Below are 21840 nucleotides of genomic sequence, written 5' to 3'. Positions count from 1 at the left end.
AGTTATCTTTTTTAAGCTGACATAGTTTATTTCCAAAGGAAATACTTAATTTTTTGTGTTAATGAACTGGGAATGATTTATGAAATGCATATTTTAAGCGTTTCTTTTTCTGGTATGTGCTCATAGGATCAGTTTATCATTTTAGAAGACATGCAATGAACATAATTTTATTATTTAATGAGAGAACTTGAAATTTCTAATGTGTTCTTATTTAACATTTTGTTCATTTTTAAGCTCACGTGATAGCAAAAGCACAAGGACTTGCAATCTTATCAGTAATTAAAGCTGGATTTTTAGTAACAGCTCGTGGAGGTAGTGGAATTGTATTGAGCCGCCTGCCTGATGGAAGTAAGTGTTGATTATTTGATCCATATGATTTATTTCATTATTTGATCCATATATTTTATTCACTTTTGCTGGTACACTTCAAAATTATTTTAACTAAAATAATGTTAGGGCACAGTATTTGTTATTTCTTTGCTCATCTTCAAGTCCAACTTACCCCTATTTCCTAGTTGTCAGATTGTATGATTCTTTATGACCTAGAAGCCAATTATTTCTGCAAGAAATATTCTTAAAACATCTCCTTTAAAATATTAGTAAAGGTTGATTGCTAGAAACGAGAAGTGCAGTGCAATTGTATCATCCGCACACCTTTCACGGTTAGTAAGGTTCAATGTACTATCATAATATATTCTTTTCAATTGCAGCTATCAAACATGAATTAGTGCAAACTCCTTGGTGGCTGTTGATGGATAGCAGTACAATAATTGAATTGTATTTCTTTTTTTTAGGACTTTTTTTCAAATTTTGCACAGTTACATAATTTTTTTACATCTGAATTCTTAGAATCTGCATACATTTGCAAAGCACCAAAATAAAGGTTTAATTTTAATTTTAAATAGCTCATTTTCTGTATCCATGACTGACTAAGTGATGAGAGCTTTAATTTTCTCTGTCTTACTGCATCACTGATTCAGCTGATTGTGCAAAGACAACTACAACTGAAAGGTATAGGTGACCAAACATCCTAACATTTCATTTTTGTTGGTCTAATATATAGGATGTGAATAACAATAATTGCAGTGCATATTTGTTCTAATCTCATGTCTTCCTACACCCCTTGAGTATTTGAAAGCTGACTTCAGCAAACATCCTTGGGAGTAAAAACGAATGGAAGTAAACACAAGCTGAATCTTAATTTTTTTCAAAAATATGTTCTAAAAGTTATTAATCATCGAGTTAAAGTCTATAACCATAAGTTATTGCTCATATTCATCAGTTTAAATAATAATAGGTCATGGTAAGGTACTAAAACATCTAAAAGTCCTAGACTTGCTGATAGATTGAAAATGCAAAATCTATCCAAAACTGAATTCCCCGATATGCTAGGAATTTGCTTCTCTGACCAGCTGCCAGGTTAGACCTGGCACAAAATCTGAGATCCCAGCAACTTCGTTTGGGATTTCAGCTGAAAGAAGACGAGAAAGAGGATAAATTTATTTTGAATGAGAGACAAAATATCTTAATTTAATATTTTCAGTTATATATAATTGTTCTTAGTTAATATTATGCAGTTTTATGAGTGACTCTGTTTCTGTAAATGTCCGTAATAATGAACAGGTATTATGAAGTGGAATAGTAAAGCTTGGGGCAAGTCCTTTGGCGATTGTAAGAAGTTTCAAGGTAAACTGGTGGGTTGGAGGGGAAGCATTGGCTGCAAAACTATGCCATTGGAATCCTGGATGCTTTAATCCTGTACATTGGACTTCCATATTCAGTGTAGGGGGAGTCTGTGTATGTTGATTCTGAATACGGGGTGGTCCAACCAGCACGATGTGGCCTTTTGTTTCAGGCTTAGCCAGTTTTTGTTATTTTCATAGTTAAAAGCATTTGTCTGAATTTGTGTTTTCTATACAGGATGGTCTGCTCCCTCAGCAATAGGCATTGCTGGTCTTGGTGGTGGTTTTGAAATTGGAATTGAGGTAGGCACCACATTTTAAACTAATGTATGTAAATATTACATCGACAAAAATAGATGATGAAAGAAAATAAAAATAAGTTTAGTTTAATGAATATAGAACCATGTTATCCCTGCCTATTGCAGTATTGTAAGTATCCTTCAGAGAGAATCCTGAATAAAATGTATAGATATGTGAAAAGAAAAAGATTGGTCAAGACAAATGTAGGTCCCTTACAGTCAGAAACAGGTGAATTGATCATAGGGAACAAGGACATGGCAGACCAATTGAATAACTACTTTGGTTCTGTCTTCACTAAGGAGGACATAAATAATCTTCTGGAAATAGTAGGGGACCGAGGGTCTAGTGAGATGGAGGAACTGAGAGAAATACATGTTAGTAGGGAAGTGGTGTTAGGTAAATTGAAGGGATTAACGGCAGATAAATCCCCAGGGCCAGATGGTCTGCATCCCAAAGTGCTTAAGGAAGTAACCCAAGAAATTGTGGATACATTAGTGATAATTTTTCAAAACTCCTTAGATTCTGGATTAGTTCCTGAGGATTGGAGGGTGGCTAATGTAACCCCACTTTTTAAAAAAGGAGGGAGAGAAAAACCGGGGAATTATAGACCGGTTAGTCTGACATCGGTGGTGGGGAAAATGCTAGAGTGGGTTATCAAAGATGTGATAACAGTACATTTGGAAAGAGGTGAAATCATCGGACAAAGTCAGCATGGATTTGTGAAAGGAAAATCATGTCTGACGAATCTTATAGAATTTTTTGAAGATGTAACTAGTAGAGTGGATAGGGGAGAGCCAGTGGATGTGGTATATTTAGATTTTCAAAAGGCTTTTGACAAGGTCCCACACAGGAGATTAGTGTGCAAACTTAAAGCACACGGTATTGGGGGTATGGTATTGATGTGGATAAAGAATTGGTTGGCAGACAGGAAGCAAAGAGTGGGAGTAAATGGGACTTTATATGAAGGAAATTTATATTAGGCAAGAAACAGTGTTGGATAGACTGTTGAGTCTGAAGGCTGATAAGTCCCCGGGACCTGATGGTCTGCATCCCAGGGTACTTAAAGAGGTGGCTCTAGAAATCGTGAACGCATTGGTAATCATTTTCCAATGTTCTATAGATCCATGAACAGTGCCTGCTGATTGGAGGGTGGCTAATGTAGTCCCACTTTTCAAGAAAGGAGGGAGAGAGAAAACAGGGAATTATAGACCGGTTAACCTGATGTCAGTGGTCGGAAAGATGCTGGAGTCAATTATAAAAGAGGAAATTACGACACATTTGGATAGCAGTAGAAGGATCAGTCTGAGTCAGCATGGATTTATGAAGGGAAAATCATGCTTGAATAATCTTCTGGAGTTTTTTGAGGATGTAACTACAAAAATGGACAAGGGAGAGCCAGTGGATGTAGTGTACCTGGACTTCCAGAAAGCTTTTGATAAAGTCGCACATAGGAGATTAGTGGACAAAATTAGGGCACATGGTATTGGGGGCAGAGTACTGAAGTGGATTGAAAATTGGCTGGCTGACAGGAAACAAAGAGTAGCGATTAACGGGTCCCTTTCGGAATGGCAGGCTGTGACCAGTGGGGTACCACAAGGTTCGGTGCTGGGTCCGCAGCTGTTTACAAATACATTAATGATTTAGATGAAGGGATTAAAAGTAACATTAGCAAATTTGCCGACGACACAAAACTGGGTGGCAGTGTGAAATGTCAGGAGGATGTTATGAGAATGCAGGGTGACTTGGACAGGTTGGGTGAGTGGGCAAATGTATGGCAGATGCAGTTTAATGTGGATAAATGTGAGGTTATCCACTTTGGTGGCAAGAACAGGAAGGCAGATTACTATCTAAATGGAGTCAAGTTAGGAAAAGGGGAAGTACAACGAGATCTAGGTGTTCTTGTACATCAGTCAATGAAAGCAAGCATGCAGGTATAGCAGGCAGTGAAGAAAGCTAATGGCATGCTGGCCTTTATAACAAGAGGAATTGAGTATAGGAGTAAAGAGGTCCTTCTGCAGCTGTACAGGGCCCTGGTGAGACCCCACCTGGAGTATTGTGTGTAGTTTTGGTCTCCAAATTTGAGGAAGGACATTCTTGCTATTGAGGGAGTGCAGCGTAGGTTCACAAGGTTAATTCCCAGAATGGCGAGACTGGCATATGTTGAAAGATTGGAGCGACTGGGCTTGTATACACTGGAATTTAGAAGGATGAGAGGGGATCTGATTGAAACATATAAGATTATTAAGGGATTGGACACACTGGAGGCAGGAAGCATGTTCCCGCTGATGGGTGAGTCCAGAACTAGAGGCCACAGTTTAAGAATAAAGGTTAGGCCATTTAGAACAGAGATGCGGAAAAACTTTTTCACCCAGAGAGAGGTGGATATGTGGAATGCTCTGCCCCAGAAGGCAGTGGAGGCCAAGTCTCTGGATGCATTCAAGAGAGAGTTAGATAGAGCTCTTATAGATAGCGGGGTCAAGGGATATGGGGAGAGGGCAGGAACGGGGTACTGATTGTGTATGATCAGCCATGATCACAGTGAATGGCGGTGCTGGCTAGAAGGGCTGAACGGCCTACTCCTACACCTACTGTCTATTGTCTATTGACCTTTTCAGAATGGCAGGCAGTGACTAGTAGGGTACCGCAAGGCTCAGTGCTGGGACCCCAGTTGTTTACAATATATATTAATGATTTAGACGAGGGAATTAAATGCAGCATCTCCAAGTTTGCGGATGACACGAAGCTGGGCAGCAGTGTTAGCTGTGAGCAGGATGCTAAGAGGATGCAGGGTGACTTGGATAGGTTAGGTGAGTGGGCAAATTCATGGCAGATGCAATTTAATGTGGATAAATGTGAGGTTATCCACTTTGGTTGCAAGAACAGGAAAACAAATTATTATCTGAACGGTGGCCGATTAGGAAAAGGGGAGGTGCAACGAGACCTTGGTGTCATTGTACACCAGTCATTGAAGGTGGGCATGCAGGTACAGCAGGTGGTGAAAAAGGCAAATGGTATGTTGGCATTCATAGCAAAAGGATTTGAGTACAGGAGCAGGGAGGTTCTACTGCAGTTGTACAAGGCCTTGGTGAGACCGCACCTAGAGTATTGTGTGCAGTTTTGGTCCCCTAATCTGAGGAAAGATATTCTTGCCATAGAGGGAGTACAGAGAAGGTTCACCAGATTGATTCCTGGGATGGCAGGACTTTCATATGAAGAAAGATTGGATCAACTAGGCTTATACTCACTGGAATTTAGAAGATTGAGGGGGGATCTTATTGAAACGTATAAAATTCTAAAGGGATTGTACAGGCTAGATGCAGGAAGATTGTTTCCGATGTAGGGGAAGTCTAGAATGAGGGGTCACAGTTTAAGGATAAAGGGGAAGCCTTTTAGGACCGAGATGAGGAAAAACTTCTTCACACAGAGAGTGGTGAATCTGTGGAATTCTCTGCCACAGGAAACAGTTGAGGCGGATTCATTGGCTATATTTAAGAGGAAGTTAGATATGGCCCTTGTGGCTAAAGGTATCAGGGGGTATGGAGAGAAAGCCCGTACAGGGTTCTGAGTTGGATGATCAGCTATGATCATACTGAATGGCGGTGCAGGCTCGAAGGGCTGAATGGCCTACTCCTGCACCTATTTTCTATGTTTCTATGTATATATTCTTAATAAAATTTATTTCCTCCTGGTTCTACAGCTGCAAAAGATGTTCCTTATATTTCTGTTATCTCTACACACCATTTGGCATCTGAATGCCAAACTTAGTATCACCATGATCAAAGCTCTTTGTTCTGCATGTTGGTTGCTTGTCAAGTCTTTGTGGTTTTTCACTGATTTTATTGTACTTATTTGTTCAATTGTGAATGCCTGAAAGAAAATGAATCTCAGGGTAATATATGCTCATATATATACTTTGATTATAAAATTACTCTGTACTTTGATAAGTAAGAACTGACATTTAATTGAAGTTTGTCTTGTTACTTCAGAAAATGAGATGTGTCTTACAGGTATAATTAGTGTCAGATAATTTTCAGGTAACAATAAAAATTATCACTGGAATCAAGGGGTCATATTTAATTACTAGAACATTGGATTTATGTATGATAATATCTCAAGATATGAATCAGAGTTGAACCTGTAGCTGATAACATAATGTTTTCAGTTGGCTTTGATGAACTTTGGCTAAGTAACCTATCCTCAATCTTGTTTGTTCTTCTGTAAATTGGTGGCCTTGTTTCAGGTTATACTCAGGTTTCACAGAGAATTGTGACCTTTATCAGGAAGAAGGTTTTCCAACACAATCAAGGACTCTACCAGGCTGGGTTGGGTTATGAAGTCATACTGCAGGAAAGCAGGCCATTCAGACCACTATATCTGCACAGTGGGCATCAATGCATATTCCATTTTATCTTTAAGCAGGTGGCCCCAGCTTTCTATGCTTTAAATGTTCACCTAGATACAGTACTTAAATACTGCCAGAAACTCTAAGTACACCATTCTCTCTCTCTCTCTCTCTTTCTCATTGTATTCAAGGTAGTCGCCATTCTAAGTGTGAAGAAGATCACCTCTCAATTCCTTACCTAGAGTCATAGAGTATCATAGCATAGCACCAGGCCCTTTGGCCAATCTGTTCCATAGCAAGCTATTATTCTTCCTACTCCCATCAACTTGCACTGGACCTCCATAACCTATAAAAATAAATGCTAACTTTAAAAAAAAAGTTAACTTATAACATAAGTTGAGGACTGCATAAAAGCCAAAGAAAGAGCATATAAGGTAGCAAAAGTGATTGGGAAGTTGCATGATTGGGAAGCTTTTAAAATCCAACAAAAGGCAACTAAAAAAGCTATAAGAAGGGAAAAGATGAAATATGAGGGCAGACCAGCCAGTAATATAAAGCAGGATACCAAAATTTTTTTCGGTGATATAGAGAGTAAAAGGGAGGTGAGAGTTGATATTGGACCACTGGAAAATGATTCTGGTGAGGGAGTAATGGAAGGACAAAGAAATGGCAGATAAACTTGATGGGTACTTTGCATCTCTCTTCACCGTGGAAGATATTAGCTGTGAATATCAGGGAGCAGGAGTGAGTGGCATTTCTATTACAAAGGAAAAGGTGCTAGGCAAACTCAAAGGTCTTAAGGTGGATAAGTCACCTGAACCAGATGGACTACATCCCAGAGTCCTGAGAGGTTGCTGAAGAGATAGCAGATGCATTGATCATGATCTTTCAAGAATTACTTGATTCTGGCATGGCCTGGAGGGCTGGAAGATTTCAAATGTCACTCCACTCTTTACGAAAGAAAGAAGGCAAAAGAAAGGAAATTATAGGCCAATTAGCCTAACCTCAGTGGTTGGGGAAGTGTTGGAGTCTTTATGAAGGATGAGATTTCAAGGTACTTGGAAACTAATGATAAAATAAGTCGAAGTCAGCATGGTGTCTGTAAAGGAGAATCTTGCCTGACAAATCTGTTAGAGTCCTTCAAGGAAGTAACAAGCAGGGTGGACAAAGGAGAAGCAGTGAATGTCATTTACTTGGATTTAAAGAAGGTGTTTTTGATAAGGTACCAAACATGAGGCTGTTTAACAAGATATATTTCTATGGCGTTACAGGAAAGGTACTGGCGTGGATAGCAGAATGGCTGACAGGCAGGAATCAGCGATTGGGAATAAAAGGGGCCTTTTCTGGTTGGCTGCCAGTGACTAGTGATGTTCCTCAGGGGTCAGTACTGGGACCGCTGCTTTTCGCATTGCTTGTCAATGACTTAGATAATGGAATTGATGGCTCTATGGCAAAGTCTGTGGATAATATGAAGATAGCTGGACGGGTAGGTAGTGCTGAGGAAGCAATACGATTGCAGCAGGACTTAGACAAATTGGAAGAATAGGCAAAAAAGTGGCAGATGGAATGCAGTGTTGGGAAATATATGATAATGCATATTGGTAAAGGGAAAAATAGTGTGGACTATTATCTAAATGGAGAGAAGGTTCAAACATCAGAGGTGCTGAGGGACTTAGGAATCCTTGTTCAAGGCTCCCAGAAGGTTAACTTACAGGTTGAGTCTGTGGTAAAGAAGGCAAATGCAATGTTGGCATTTATTTCAAGGGGAGTAGAATATAAAAGCAGAGAGATGAGGCTGAGCCTTTATAAGACGTCAGTCAGGCTGCATTTCTTTGGGCCTGAAGTCACTGTGGGGGGTCTCATTGAAACCTACCAAATGTTGAAAAGACTAGATAGGGTGGATGTGGAGAGGATGTTTCCTATGTTAGGGGTATCCAGAACTAGAGAGCACAGCCTCAACATTGATGGGTAACCTTTTCAAGCAGAGGTAAGGAGGAAGTTTTTAGCCAGAGAGTAGTAAATCAGTGAAATGTTCTGCCACAGACTGCAGTGGAGGCCAAGTCCATTTGTATATTCAAGACGGAAGTTGATAGTTTCCTGATCGGTCAGGGCATTAAAGGATATGGTGAGAAGGCAGCTGTAAGTAGGACCTCAAGGGAAGTAATCCTGTGATTGCTGCCTGTGCCACGTGCTAGTAAGAGTGAAAATAAGAATAAGATAACATGTCAGATGAATGTGTGGCTAAAGAACTGATGCAGCGAGCAGGGTTTCAGATTTGTAGATCATTTGGGGGATTGAGTTCAAGAGCCACTAGGTAATGTTGCAGCTGTATCGAACCCTTCTTAGGTCACACTTGGAATATTGTGTTTAGTTCTGGTTACCTCATTTTAGAAAGAATATGGAAACTTCACAGAGAATGCAGAGGAGATTTAGTAGGTGCTGCCTGGATTAAAAAACATATTTTACGAATGTCGGTTGAGTAAGCAAGGGCTTTTCTCTTTGGAGTGAAGGAAGTTGAGGAGAGATGTGATGGAGATGATAAGGGGCATAGATAGAGTGGCCAGCCAGTGCCTTTATCCCAGTATGGCTGAGGCTAATACAAGAGATGTTTGGACACTAATTTGGCTTTTTGTCCATATTGGACCAAGCCTATATCTATATATCTAGAGCTATATGGTTTTCGGGCCTGCAGTCCTCAGAGTCACCTGATGCCGGTGGCCGGAGTTGGGGACATCGTAAGTGGTGTGCGAGAAAGCGGAAGTAAGGCGAGCAGGCAGGAGTTCGTGCCAGGAAAAAAGTAAGCCCTAGCCAGGCGGCCCTCCTGTCCATTCTGCTCTCTATTGAGCAATTAATGTTGGCAACAAATAGCTGAATTTATGGATTAGATAGAGATTAGCACTAAATTTCCACTGAACTATTTTGTTCCTATTATCTCTATTAAAACTAACTGAGTGGCAATTTCACAACTGCATGTTATTTTAATTAAATATAAAAAGTCTACAGGATGGCTTTTTTAGGGCAGCTTGTGGTTGAGTCCACTAAGGGAAAGGCGATTCAGATATATAAAGATTAAAGGAGAGGCTAGAATGGATATCTGACTGTTGGAAAATTATACTGAAGAGCTGGTAACGAAGAGAAAAGGGCATGCCCTGGGTGCTGGAGGTCCTTAATGATGAACGCTGCCTTTCTGAGACACCGTTCCTTGAAGATTCCAAGAATGAAAGAGTTGATGTATGGGAGCATTTTGTTACTCTGGGTCTATAGTTACTGGATTAGAAGAATGAGGGAGGATCTCATCGAACATTAAAAGGCCTGGATAGAGTGGATGTGGAGAGGTCATTCCCTTTGGTGAGGATGTATAGGGTCAGAGTGCACAACCTGAGAATAATGTGACATCTATTTGTAACAGGGAATAGGAGAAATTTCATTAGTCAGAGGGTGGTGAATCTGTGGAATTCATTACCACAGATGGTTGTGAAGGCCAAGTCATTGAGTATATTTAAAGCGGAGGTTGATAGGTTCTTGATTAGCCAGGGAGCCAAATGTCACAGGGAAAGGCAGGAGAATGGGGTTGAGAGGGATAATTCATCAGCCATGATGGAACGGTGGAACAGACTCGATAGGCTGACTGGCCTAGTTATGCTTCTATATCTCATGGCCTTAAGGATCTACATGGAAACTAGATTTGTAGATGACTAAAAAGTAGACACATATAGGAGTACATGGAGGTTTTATATTTTTTATATACAAAAATGATCAGGCTTTCAAGTACAATTTCTATAGTTACAATCACACAGTGTACTTAAATACCTTGGCTGTAGGCAGACTGTTTATAGAATTACATATTTACCATGGGAGCGCATCTAAACTGACAATGCATCTCTGAATATTCAAACACCATTTTTGGGAATCCAAATGCTTAAAAAATTTACTTTACTATTTTTTTCCAGGAATGACTCTAAATATCCAAATACTCCAAATATCGATTGACAAAATATGTGTGTTTACAAATACAGTGATGTTGGGGTACACAACTGAAGATGTGTCATAATGGTAGTAACATTATCTAGTGGTCATCTTTAAGAACTACTTCCACTCGTCAAGTGCAGTGCAGAAACTTCAGGGACTGTAACATCCAGTCCTATTAATCAAACAAAAATTGATTAACAGGATAACCAGTCTGGATTCATGCCTAATCTTAACTAATAGTCTAATCAACATCAAGATTTATCTTTTGTTTCATTGTGTGAATTACAAAGGTACAAAAGTTGTGACGTTCCGTGCCTAATGGCTAATTTCAGTGGTTGTAAAGTATTGATGAGTCTCACCATTGAAATGGTGTGAAAGCTAGTTTGTGCTTTTATTGTTAACCATACATCTTGACTAACATAATTGAAGAACCACTATCAGTGCCCAATTTCATCGATCATGAAGATTCTGTGAGTTCAGAGTGAGAATGTGATAGGGATTTAAACTGGATTTAAATTTAAACTGAACCAGAAGATTCAGGTCACTTCTGCAGACTGAAAACAGTTATTTTGCTTAACTGTGTCTGTTTTCTACAGTGTAGAGTCTTATAGCACAAAACCCAGCCCTTTAACCCAACTCATCCATGCTGGCCAAGGTACCTATCCAAGCTAGCCCTATTTCCCCACCTTTGGCCAATATCCTTGTGTAAACCATTTCTATCCATGCACACTTGATAGAATGTTATACAATCATCAAAGTCATCGACACATCTAGTATCCTTTTTCCAGATTTTTTTTTAAAGTGATAATGAAATCGATGTTCATTCCGTCAGGTTGGAGGCTACCCAGACAGAATATAAGGTGTTGCTCCTTCAACCTGAGTGTGACCTCTCCACAGCAGTAGAGGGGGCCATAGACCAACATATGCGAATGGGAAGTGGAATTAAAATGGGTAGCCACTGGAAGATCCCGCATTTTCTGGCTGATGGTGGTCAGCGAAGTGATCTCCCAATCTACATCAGGTTTCACTGATATACAGGAGACCACACTGGATACAGTAGATGACTCCAACAGACTCATGTGTGAAATGTCGCTTCACCTGGAAGTACTGTTTGGGGCTCTTGGTGGTAGTGAGGGAGGAGGTGTAGGGGCAGGTGTAGCACATGTTCTGCTTGTAAGGATAAGTGCCAGAAGGGAGATCAGTGGGGAGGGACAAATGGACTAGGGAATCAGGTAGGGAGCAATTCCTGCAGAAAGCAGAAAATGGAGGGGGGGAGGGAAAGATGTGCTTGGTGGTGGAATTCTGTTGGAGATGGCAGAGGTTATGGAGAATTATGTGCTGGACACGGAGGCTAGTGGGGTGGTAGGTGGGGAAAAGAGGAACCCTATCCTTGTGGGGGGTCAGGAGGATGTGGTGAGGGCAGATGTACACACTGGAAGAGATACAGTTGACAGTAGCATTGATGGTGGAGGAAGATGGAGGACTTCTCCATTCTGAAATGAAAAGCCTTATTCTGAGAGCAGATGTGGCAGAGACGGAGGAATTGAGAAAAAAATGATTGGCATTTTTTTTTACAATTAAGAGGGTGGAAAGAAGTATAGCCCAGGTAGCTGTGAGAGTCGGTGGGTTTTTAAAATACATCAGTAGAGAAGCTGTCTCCAGAGATAGAGGCAGGAAGATTGAGAAAGGGGAGAAAGTTTACATTTGGCATCACTGTGGTGATGAGGTCAGAGTGAGAATGCAATGGAAAATGACATGCAGATGGAGCCCCATGACTACTGCAAAACTATTGCCAGAACTGCAATTAGAACATAGACACAAGAGATTCTGCAGATGCTGGAAATCCAGAGCAACACACAAAATTCTGAGAAATCAGTAAATCAGGCAGCATCTATAGAAATAAATAAACAGTTGATGTTTCGGGCCAAGACTCTTCATCAAGACTGGAAAGGAAGAGGGAAGATGCCAGAATAAGAAAGTGAGGGGATGGGAAGGACAAGCTAGAAGGTGGTAGATGAAGCCAGGTGGTTGGGGGTAAGAAGCTGAGAGGTGTTGGATGGAAAAGGCAACTGGCTGGAGAGGAAGGAATTTGATGGGAGAGGAAAGTGGACCATGGGAGAAAAGGAAGGAGGAGGGGCCCCAGGGGGAGGTGATAGCAAGGTGAGAAGTGGTAAGTGGGCAGAGTGGGGAAATGAAGAAAAAGGAAAGGGGAGGGCAAAAATGACCAGAATTTGGAGAAATCGATGTTCATGCCATTAGGCTGGTGGTTACTTAAGTGGAAGATGAGGTGTTGTTCCTCCAAGCATCATGCAGGCCATGTCACAATCGGAATGGGAATAGAAATTCAAAGTGTCACTGGTTAATCTGTCTGTACCTTACAATATTTAATTTGTGCATTTTAGTTTGCTCACTTGTGTGTAATCCATCTGTAGATTTCACCCCTACTTTCATAAGCTGTTGTGTATTTCACAGTGCTTTACACTCTGGTTCAGAGAAATGTTGTCTTGTTTGATGGTATATGTGTGTACAGTTTAATGACAATAAATTTGACTTGACTTGAAAATGGTCAGCTACCAGAAAATTCGACTTTTTGCAGCTGGAACATAAGTGCTCGACAAAGTGATCCACCAGTCTGAGGTAGATTTCACTAATGTAGAGGAGGCTGTACTGGGAGCATCAGATACTGTAGATGACCCAACCGGTTCACAAGTGAAGTGTTACTTTAACTGGAATGGACTGTTTGGGCCCTGAATGGAGGTGAGGGAGGAGGTCAATGGGCAGGTGTAGCACTTCTGGTGCTGGCAGGGATAAGTGCCAGGAGAGAAATTGGTGGGGAGGGATAAATCCTGTAAGGCACTGGAACAAACCTTTTGCCCCACAATGTCTGTATGAATATAATACATATTTAAACTTCACATGATCCACATATCTCTATTCCCTCTTTGTTCATGTCCCTTCTAAATGCTATTCTATTTATATCATCACTTCCTGTTGCACATTCTCAACATCCACCTCTCTGTTTTAAAAATAAATTTCCCTTGTAAGTCTCTTCTAAACTTTCCACCACTTGCCTTCAAGCTAAGGCTCATAGTATTTGACCCTTCTACTCAGGAAAAAGACTATGACTATCTACCATACCCTGATAATTTTATAAACTACCATCAGTTTGCCTCTCAGCCATTCATGTTCCACAGTGGTGGGCAATTTATTGGAGAGCATTTCTCAGACAGGATTTATGAGTATTTGGTGAACCATAGTCTGATTAAGACCATACAACGCAGAATTAAGCCATTTTGTCCATCGAGTCCACTCTGCCATTCTATCATGGTTGATCCTTTTTCCCCTCCTCAACCCCAATCCCAGACTTCTCCCCATTGGCCACTCTTTTGCCCATTCTCCTAATCTGTCTAAGTCCTTCTGCAGCTTACCTATTTCCTCAACAGTACCTGTCCCTCCTCCAATCTTCATATCATCTGCAAACTTAGCAACAAAGCCATCTATTCCATCATCTGTATCATTTATATACAACATAAAAAGAAACAGTCCCAACACCGACCCCTGCGGAACATCACTAGGCACTGGCAGCCAACCAGAAAAGGATCCTTTTATTCCCACTCACTGCCTCCTGCCAATCAGCCAATACTCTAAGCATGCCAGTAACTTTCCTGTAATGCTGTGGGCTTTTAAATTGGTAAGACGCCTCGTGTGGCACATCAAAGGCCTTCTAAAAGTCCAAATCTGCAGCGTCCAATGCATCCCCTTTGTTGCGTCTGTGGCCTGGTTACACGACAATGCTATTAATAAAAACTCTGGAGGCGGGAGCTAAGTTTCATGGTGCTTTATTGGCAGAATCCAAACTTTAACACACATATATACAATTCCATATGTGCCTAATAGTGCATGCAACAACATGTTACAACATAAAGTATTCCCTTATTATAACATGGGTTATACGGTACACTCCTCCCCTTTTATTTTAATAGTGCATCAATGTTTTTTGTTACTGGGGCACTATGTTAAACAAATATGTTTACCCTTAACATACAAACACCTACCATTTGTTTACTTAGTAACTTAATAATATCAAATTATAACAAGCCTTTTTTTTAACTTTAGGTCTAAGACCCACTTATAACTCAAGTCTCTTGGGGGGGCTTCTCTGCCTCTCTAGGTAATGTCTGTCAATAAACTTGTTTGTTTTAATATAGATTTCCATATTAAAATCATGAAAAGTTGATCTCTGAGCATAGGGAGTTAAGAAGATGTGCGCCTCCAACTTGCTAAGAGTTCTAGGCAACAGATCACCTCCATATAATGAAGACTCCTCTGTGCAGCTGTCCTAGATATATACGCATCTTTGTGCTGTCACTTGTCTTCCTTACCCATATCTCATTTGATCCAACTGAGCTAATTACAGAACCAATCTTCGTATTCCCCTTAGATTCCAAATAGATAGCCTGACCTTTATGATGCCATCTCTTATCGTAATATAACTTTCCATCTTCTATTTGTGCTTCATATCTTTGTGCTGGTGATTCAGCAGGAGTGCCGGGAAGATGCTCAGGAGAAGACGGAAATGCTGGTCTTTTCGGAGATTTAAGCTTATTGAGAGTTCACAGATCTTCCATTATCTGTTCATCTGTTAACAAGTAATTTAACTGCACAGGTGCAAATTTTCATCTTTTGTCTGTAATTGGAACAGGGTCATTAGGTCTCCTCTTTAGTTTGCTAGTCATTATTGGCTTTACCTTCATAGAATCTCCTGTGAGTTCCATTGTTAGTCTCTCATTCTCAATCATCTTTTTCTTTTCTTCTAACTCTATCTTTTTATCTTCAGATTCCTTCACTGCTGCTTTCTTCTCTTTAATATAATACCTTTGACTTGTTCTGTCTCCAGCTGCAGAAAAAGCTCTGCATTTCGTATTCCTTCCTTGTATTGTTGATCTAGTTTCTTCATCCTTTTCTGATACTCCTGCAAAGTGGCTTCCTGTAACTGCTGTAGCTGTCTTTTGAGAGATGTCAGTTTCTACTGGTACATCTGCTCTTTAACTTCCAGGTAGTCTTCATCATCCTGCTTATTGGCAATATCTGTCTCCCTTACATCCTCTGTTTCTTCATCCGAGTCAAAGCCACAAATACTGCGTTTGTCCTCATCGTTGATGCTGTTTAGCTCCTCCTTGTCATTGTAACAATCGACAATGGGTGAGAGGAGAGCTGCAGATATCTTCTCTGCTGAGCTACCCTCCTTTGTTAACACATCTATTGCTCTGATGGTGTGCCAGTCCAACTGGATTTTCCTGGCCCATTCACGTCCTAGCAACGGTGGTCTCCATTTTTCAGTACATAGAGGTTCAGCTGCTGTGTTTTGTCTCTGTAGGTCACTGTCACTTTAATTTTACCTTTGGGATGCACTCTCTGTCCTGTGTAAGTCTTTAGCAGTAGTTTACTTCATTTCAGAGGTATGTGAGAAAACAGTCGTTTGTGGTTGTGTACAGAGATCACTGTTAAAGCTCCACAGTTACACCAGTTTACGGATGCAAGTGACGATGGATACGGAGCAGTAACTTACCTATTGTTACACAACAGGCTCTCTTATGTGCACCGTGTTTTTATCATGAAAAAGTCTAGGGTAGCTCCATTGAAGTCAGTTTCCATCCCTTGCATAGAGTCACTGCTGCTATGGTGGCAAGCTACATGAACACATTCTGGAGGAAGGAGTTGTATGTGTAGCTCAATGACTCGGTTATCTGGACTGATAGTTCTACTGTACTGACATAATTCAAGAATGAAACTTCCAGGTTCCGAACCTTCTTTGCAAACAGCGTTTCAGAAATTCTTAAGGTCTCCCAGGCATCTCAATCGAGGTTTGTAAACACTTCAAGTAATCCAGCAGATGTGGCCTCTGGAGTTCTCAAGGTGGAAGCATTCCTGATAAATGAAACATGAATGTCTGGGTCTCAGTATCTTCTTCAGCCTGAAAGGAAATGGCCTGTGAATCCCTATTGTTCTGAAGAATTCCTGCTAGATGATCCGGAAATCATCTAGGATTGTCACAATGTTGCGCATACTGGAGGAGGTGGATGCGGTAACACATATAATCCATCACTTCTCATTTTAGACCTTTTTGAGGAGGACAGTGGCCTGAATTATTAGATTTAAGAACCTGTCTCTTTCTTAGTCAGAAGAGGCAATTGAGCGTCGCTCTTGCTCAGTCTGACATAGATGAAGAAAAACAAAGTTATTCTTTGGTGGGGTGGAGAGAGAGAGAGAGAGATGGAAAGGACTGAAGGTCAGATTGGCTGAGATTATCTCTCAGTGGAGGAGGCAGAAAAGCTGAAATGGAGATCATTGGGTTTTGCAAAAGAAGATTTCCAGATAAGTTCTCAAGTTTGCAAGGAGAGAAAGTGTGCAAAGGAACAGCCATATTTTCAAGCTCAATCCAGTTCTTGAAGATGGTGTCTTGAGAGTCAGTGGATGCCTTAGTAGGGCAGCTATACATGAAAAGTCTAAACATCTTGTTATAAAAGGACCTCCATATCTCAGACATCCTTCTGAGGCATGTGCGCCAAGAGGTGGGACATGGTCGCCGTAACCACATATTGTCCACGTTGTGCCAAAAACACTGGATTCCCAGTGCTAGTGCGGGTATAAGACAAATCATTTTTAAGTGTGTTGTTTTATCAATGGTAGCCTGCAGCTTGAGGATGCCAGCCAATGGCAGATCTACCTCTGGACAGGGTGTCTCCTATAATAGAAGTGGACTAAAGACCTTTTGAAATGAAGAGCAGAAAGAGTATAGTGAAGAGGTATGGGGTCATAATTACCTGTCTAGCTATACAAACTATTCACGTTGAAGTTGCTTCTCCATTGGACACATTCCTTTACTAATGCCCTTCAACACTTTGTAGAAAAATGACAGGTTTGTGAACTGCTCTCTGATAATGCAACAAACTTTGTTGGAGCTGAGTGTCCATTAAGAGAAACCATTTAGAAGTGGAACCATTTGCAGTTCAGTGATGTTCTTCTTTAGAAGGTGGATTTTAACCCCACTCTCCCCCCAGCTAGCTGACATCACAGGGGAACATGAGTGATTGATCAAGTCTGTGCGAAAGTTCCTCAATTCCACCATGAATGTACAGAACCTTGAGAGAGAGGATTTTCATACGGTCCTTTGTGAAGTAGACTCTGTTATCAATGTTCATCCAATAACTAAGGCATCCTCTGATCCCAATGACATGGAAGTAGTAACACACAACTATCTGTTGCTTCTGAAGTCATCACCATCCTTACTACCAGGCGAGTTCCAAAAGGAAGACATTTATGCTCGTTGTAGATGGAAGCAGGTCCAATACATGTCAAACTTGTTTTGGAAACAAACGGTGAGTCCAGGAGTACTTACCACAGTTATAGGAATCTCAGAAATGGTCAGGTATGAAGCATAATTTCCTTCTAGGAGGCACTGTGCTTACAGCACCTCACAATTCATGGATTATGGGAAGAGTCACTTCCACACAGAAGAGACTTTGTGTGGCAGATGCGCATCAAGACCAAGACCAAGTCTCTCCACAGGTCTATAATTGAGATCTGTCTTCTAGAGGAGGCAGAGATTTGAGAAGCTACAGTGACAGTTCTAGAAGCTTCCCTTACTTTGGTGGTTTGACTTTTTGACATTGACTTGACTTACTGAACTGACAGAGCCTGGTGGTAAAGATCACTCTGTACTAGGCTAAATGCTAGTAACCTCTGGCATAGGTTACTGTTACATGACTTGCTTTAAAGAAGAAAGAATATATTTGCATAACTGTTAAACTGTGTTGACAATATGTGAATATTTATCCTTGAAGATTTCATGTCTCCTATTTTGTAATATGTAGTTGTAATTAGTATTGTGTTATAATAATTAAGGGCTGGGATGTAAGAGCCATCTATTTATCTATTGTCTGTATCATATTTGTGTTGCACATCCTCATTCTGGGTTAAGATAATTTATCACATGGATTCTGGTGCCACGCAGTGTTGGGTGTTCAGCTGCTTGGTGACTTAGGGAGGGAGGTGAGTAAGGACCACATATTTTGTTGAATCCTCATCTTTGTTTGTATTTATTTCAATTACTGTTGTCTTTGTTTTGCATGAAATAAGAAGAGCCAAATGATTTTTTGTTGTGTCTTATAAGGGATTGAATGTACATTTTCAACTTAGAATTTAGTTGGAGGCATGTCATATTGTGTGATACTCCCTCACTTAGCTTCTCAGCAATTTTTAAATTGTTTTCAAGTAGTTGCTACAAATGGACTCCAACATCTTGTCAACCACTGATGTCAGGCTGACTGTTCTATAATTTACAGCCTTTGTCTCCCTCCTTTCCTAAAGAATGGAGTGACATTTGCATTTTGCCAGTCCTCCAGAGCCATTCCAAAATCTAGTGATTCTTGAAAGATCACTATTAATGCCTCCACAATTTCTTCAGCTACTTCTTTCAGAATCCTAGAATGAAGTCCATCTGATGCAGGTGACCTTTCCACTTCCCAAGCATCTTTCCTTAGTAGCAACTACATGCAATTCTGCCCCTGATATTCTCGGATTTCTAGCCTACTGTCTTCTTTACTGAAGACGCATACAAAATTCTTAGCTTGCATGCCATATCTTTGGTCCCTTTTACTACGTTGTTTGCATTTTTTCTTGCTTCAGAAGCACAGTCCTAGAACTGTCTGCCCTGCTGTTCTCTCAACCAAGTCTTTATCATGGTGACAACATCATTGTTTCATGTAGTAATCAAGGCTCTAATTTCATCTGCCTTACTCATAATAGACCTTGCACTGAAATGAGAATACTTCATGTCATCTGCCCACCTTGTTCATTAATCTGACTCTGCCTGTCCTTCCTTTTAGGCTTTTAGTACTTAAGCAGTACTCACTCTGGTTCTCACCCCACTGCTACATTATTTTAAACTCTCACAAAAAGCCACAGTAAACCTCCCTGTGAGGATTTTAGAATTCAGAATTTTATGTGTACAGAGAAGAATTAAGTTTTCAGGTTGATGGCAATCCTTCAATCATTAGATACAAAATGACAAAGGACACATCCCATTTTAATTATTTTTACCCTTTGTTCCACTTCAATTAATCCTGCTGATCTATTACTTTAAGTTTTGCTGTCTCTCACGAAAAAGTTGATTAATTTATCTCACCAACATATGTAGTTACATAGAAACAGAAAACTTACAGCGCATTAGAGGCCCTTCGGCCCACAAAGCTGTGCGGAACATGTCCTTACCTTAGAAATTACTTAGGGTTACCCATAGCTCATATTTTTCTGAGCTCCATGTACCTGTCCAGGAGTCTCTTAAAAGACCCTATTGTATCTGCCTCCACCACTGTCGCTGGCAGCCCATTCCATGCACTCATCACTCTGTGCGAAAAAAAAACCTACCCCGACATCTCCCTTGTACCTACTTCCAAGCACCTCAAAACTCTGCCCTCTCATGCTAGTCATTTCATCCCTGGGGAAAAACCTCTGACTATCCACACAATCTATGCCTCTCATCATCTTGTACACCTCTATCAGGTCACCTCTCATCCTCCATCGCTCCAAGGAGAAAAGGCCAAGTTCACTTAACCTGTTCTCATAAGACATGCTCCCCAATCCAGACAACATCCTTGTAAATCTCCTCTGCACCCTTTCTATGGTTTCCACATCCTTCCTTTAGTGAGATGACCAGAACTGAGCACAGTACTCAAAGTGGGGTCTGACCAGGGTCCTATATAGCTGCAACATTACCTCTCGGCTTCTAAACTCAGTCCCACGATTGATGAAAGCCAATGCACTGTATGCTTTCTTAACCACAGAGTCAACCTGCATAGCAGCTTCAAATGTCCTATGGACATGGACCCCAAGATCCCTCTGATCCTCCACACTGCCAAGAGTCTTACCATTAATACTATATTCTGTCATCGTATTTGACCCACCAAAATGAACCACCTCACACTTATCTGGGTTGAACTCCATCTGCCACTTCTTAGCCCAGTTTTGCATCCTATCAATGTCCCTCTGTAACCTCTGACAGCCTTCCACACTATCCACAACACCTCCAACCTTTGTGTCATCAGCAAATTTACTAACCCATCCTTCCACTTCCTCATCCAGGTCATTTATAAAAATCACGAAGAGTAAGAGTCCCAGAACAGATCCCTGAGGCACACCACTGGTGACCGACCTCCATGCAGAATATGACCAGTCTACAACCATTCTTTGCCTTCTGTGGGCAAGCCAGTTTTGGATCCACAAATCGATGTCCCCTTGGATCCCATGCCTCCATACTTTCTCAATAAGCCTTGCATGGGATACCTTGTCAAATGCCTTGCTGAAATCCATATACACGACATATACTGCTCTACCTTCATCAATGTTATTTAGTCACATCCTCAAGAAATTCAATCAGGCTCGTAAGGCAAAACCTGCCTTTTACAAAGCCATGCTGACTATTCCTAATCATATTATGCCTCTCCAAATGTTCATAAAGCCTGTCTCGCATGATCTTCTCCATCAACTTACCAACCACTGAAGTAAGACTCACTGGTCTATAATTTCCTGGACTATTTCTACTCCTTTTCTTGAATAAAGGAACAACATCCGCAACCCTCTAATTCTCCAGAACCTCTCCTGTCCCCATTGATGATGCAAAGATCATCGCCAGAGGTTCAGCAATCTCCTCCCTCACCTCCCACAGTAGCTTGGGGTACATCTTGTCCAGTCCCAGTGACTTATCCAACTTGATGCTTTCCAAAAGCTCCAGCACATCCTCCTTCTTAATATCTACATGCTCAAGCTTTTCAATCCGCTGTAAGTCATCCCTGCAATCGCCAAAATCCTTTTCCGTTGTGAATACTGAAGCAAAGTATTCATTAAGCACTCTTGCTATCTCCTCTGGTTCCATACACACTTTTCCACTGTCACTCTTGATTAGCCCTATTCTCTCACGTCTTATCCTCTTGCTCTTCACTTACTTGTAGAATGCCTTGGGGTTTTCCTTAATCCTGTCTGCCAAGGCTTCTCATGGCCCCTTCTGGCTCTCCTAATTTCTTTCTTAAACTCCTTCCTGCTAGCCTTATAATCTTTTAAATCTCTATCATTAGCTATTTTTTTGAACCTTTGGTATCCCTCTCCAATGCTGTAGTAAAAGAGATGGAATTGTGATCACTATTTCCAAAATGCTCTCCCATTTTAGTTGATGAGATAAAATGGTTAAAATACAAACAACGAAACTTAAAAGCAGTATGTTAAGCCATGGCCAAGTAATTATACCAGTTGATGTTACCTATACTTAAAAATACTACAAAATAAATTAATCTGCTTTTTCATGAGAGACAGCAATATTATTTTGTAATACATTTGATTGTTAGATGAATTAGCTTAGAAGTACTCTTCAAAACATATTAAGTAATCAGCAGTAGATGTTACAAGTCAGCGTGGGAGGAACAGTTTGGCAAGTGTGTCTAAAGTTAGTGATGTGTTAGTATATTGCTAAGAGAATTTCAGATGAAATAAAAT

At 40.7% G+C, this 21840-nt stretch overlaps 1 protein-coding gene across 2 annotated transcripts in view; it reads left to right on the top strand.

Moving 5' to 3' along the window:
• sh3yl1 (SH3 and SYLF domain containing 1) overlaps positions 1–21840 on the top strand; it is an 86546-nt gene that overhangs the window by 22563 nt on the left and 42143 nt on the right. For both annotated transcript variants that reach the window (XM_073056792.1, XM_073056793.1), the window contains 2 exons: positions 235–348; positions 1921–1985. In XM_073056792.1, coding sequence (XP_072912893.1) covers positions 235–348; positions 1921–1985 — 179 coding nt within the window. The remainder of the gene's footprint in view (positions 1–234; positions 349–1920; positions 1986–21840) is intronic.

The sequence above is a fragment of the Hemitrygon akajei genome, chromosome 9 (genome assembly GCF_048418815.1).
Source record: "Hemitrygon akajei chromosome 9, sHemAka1.3, whole genome shotgun sequence".
Classification (NCBI taxonomy): domain Eukaryota; kingdom Metazoa; phylum Chordata; class Chondrichthyes; order Myliobatiformes; family Dasyatidae; genus Hemitrygon; species Hemitrygon akajei.
This window is presented reverse-complemented; position numbering and strand designations above follow the sequence as displayed.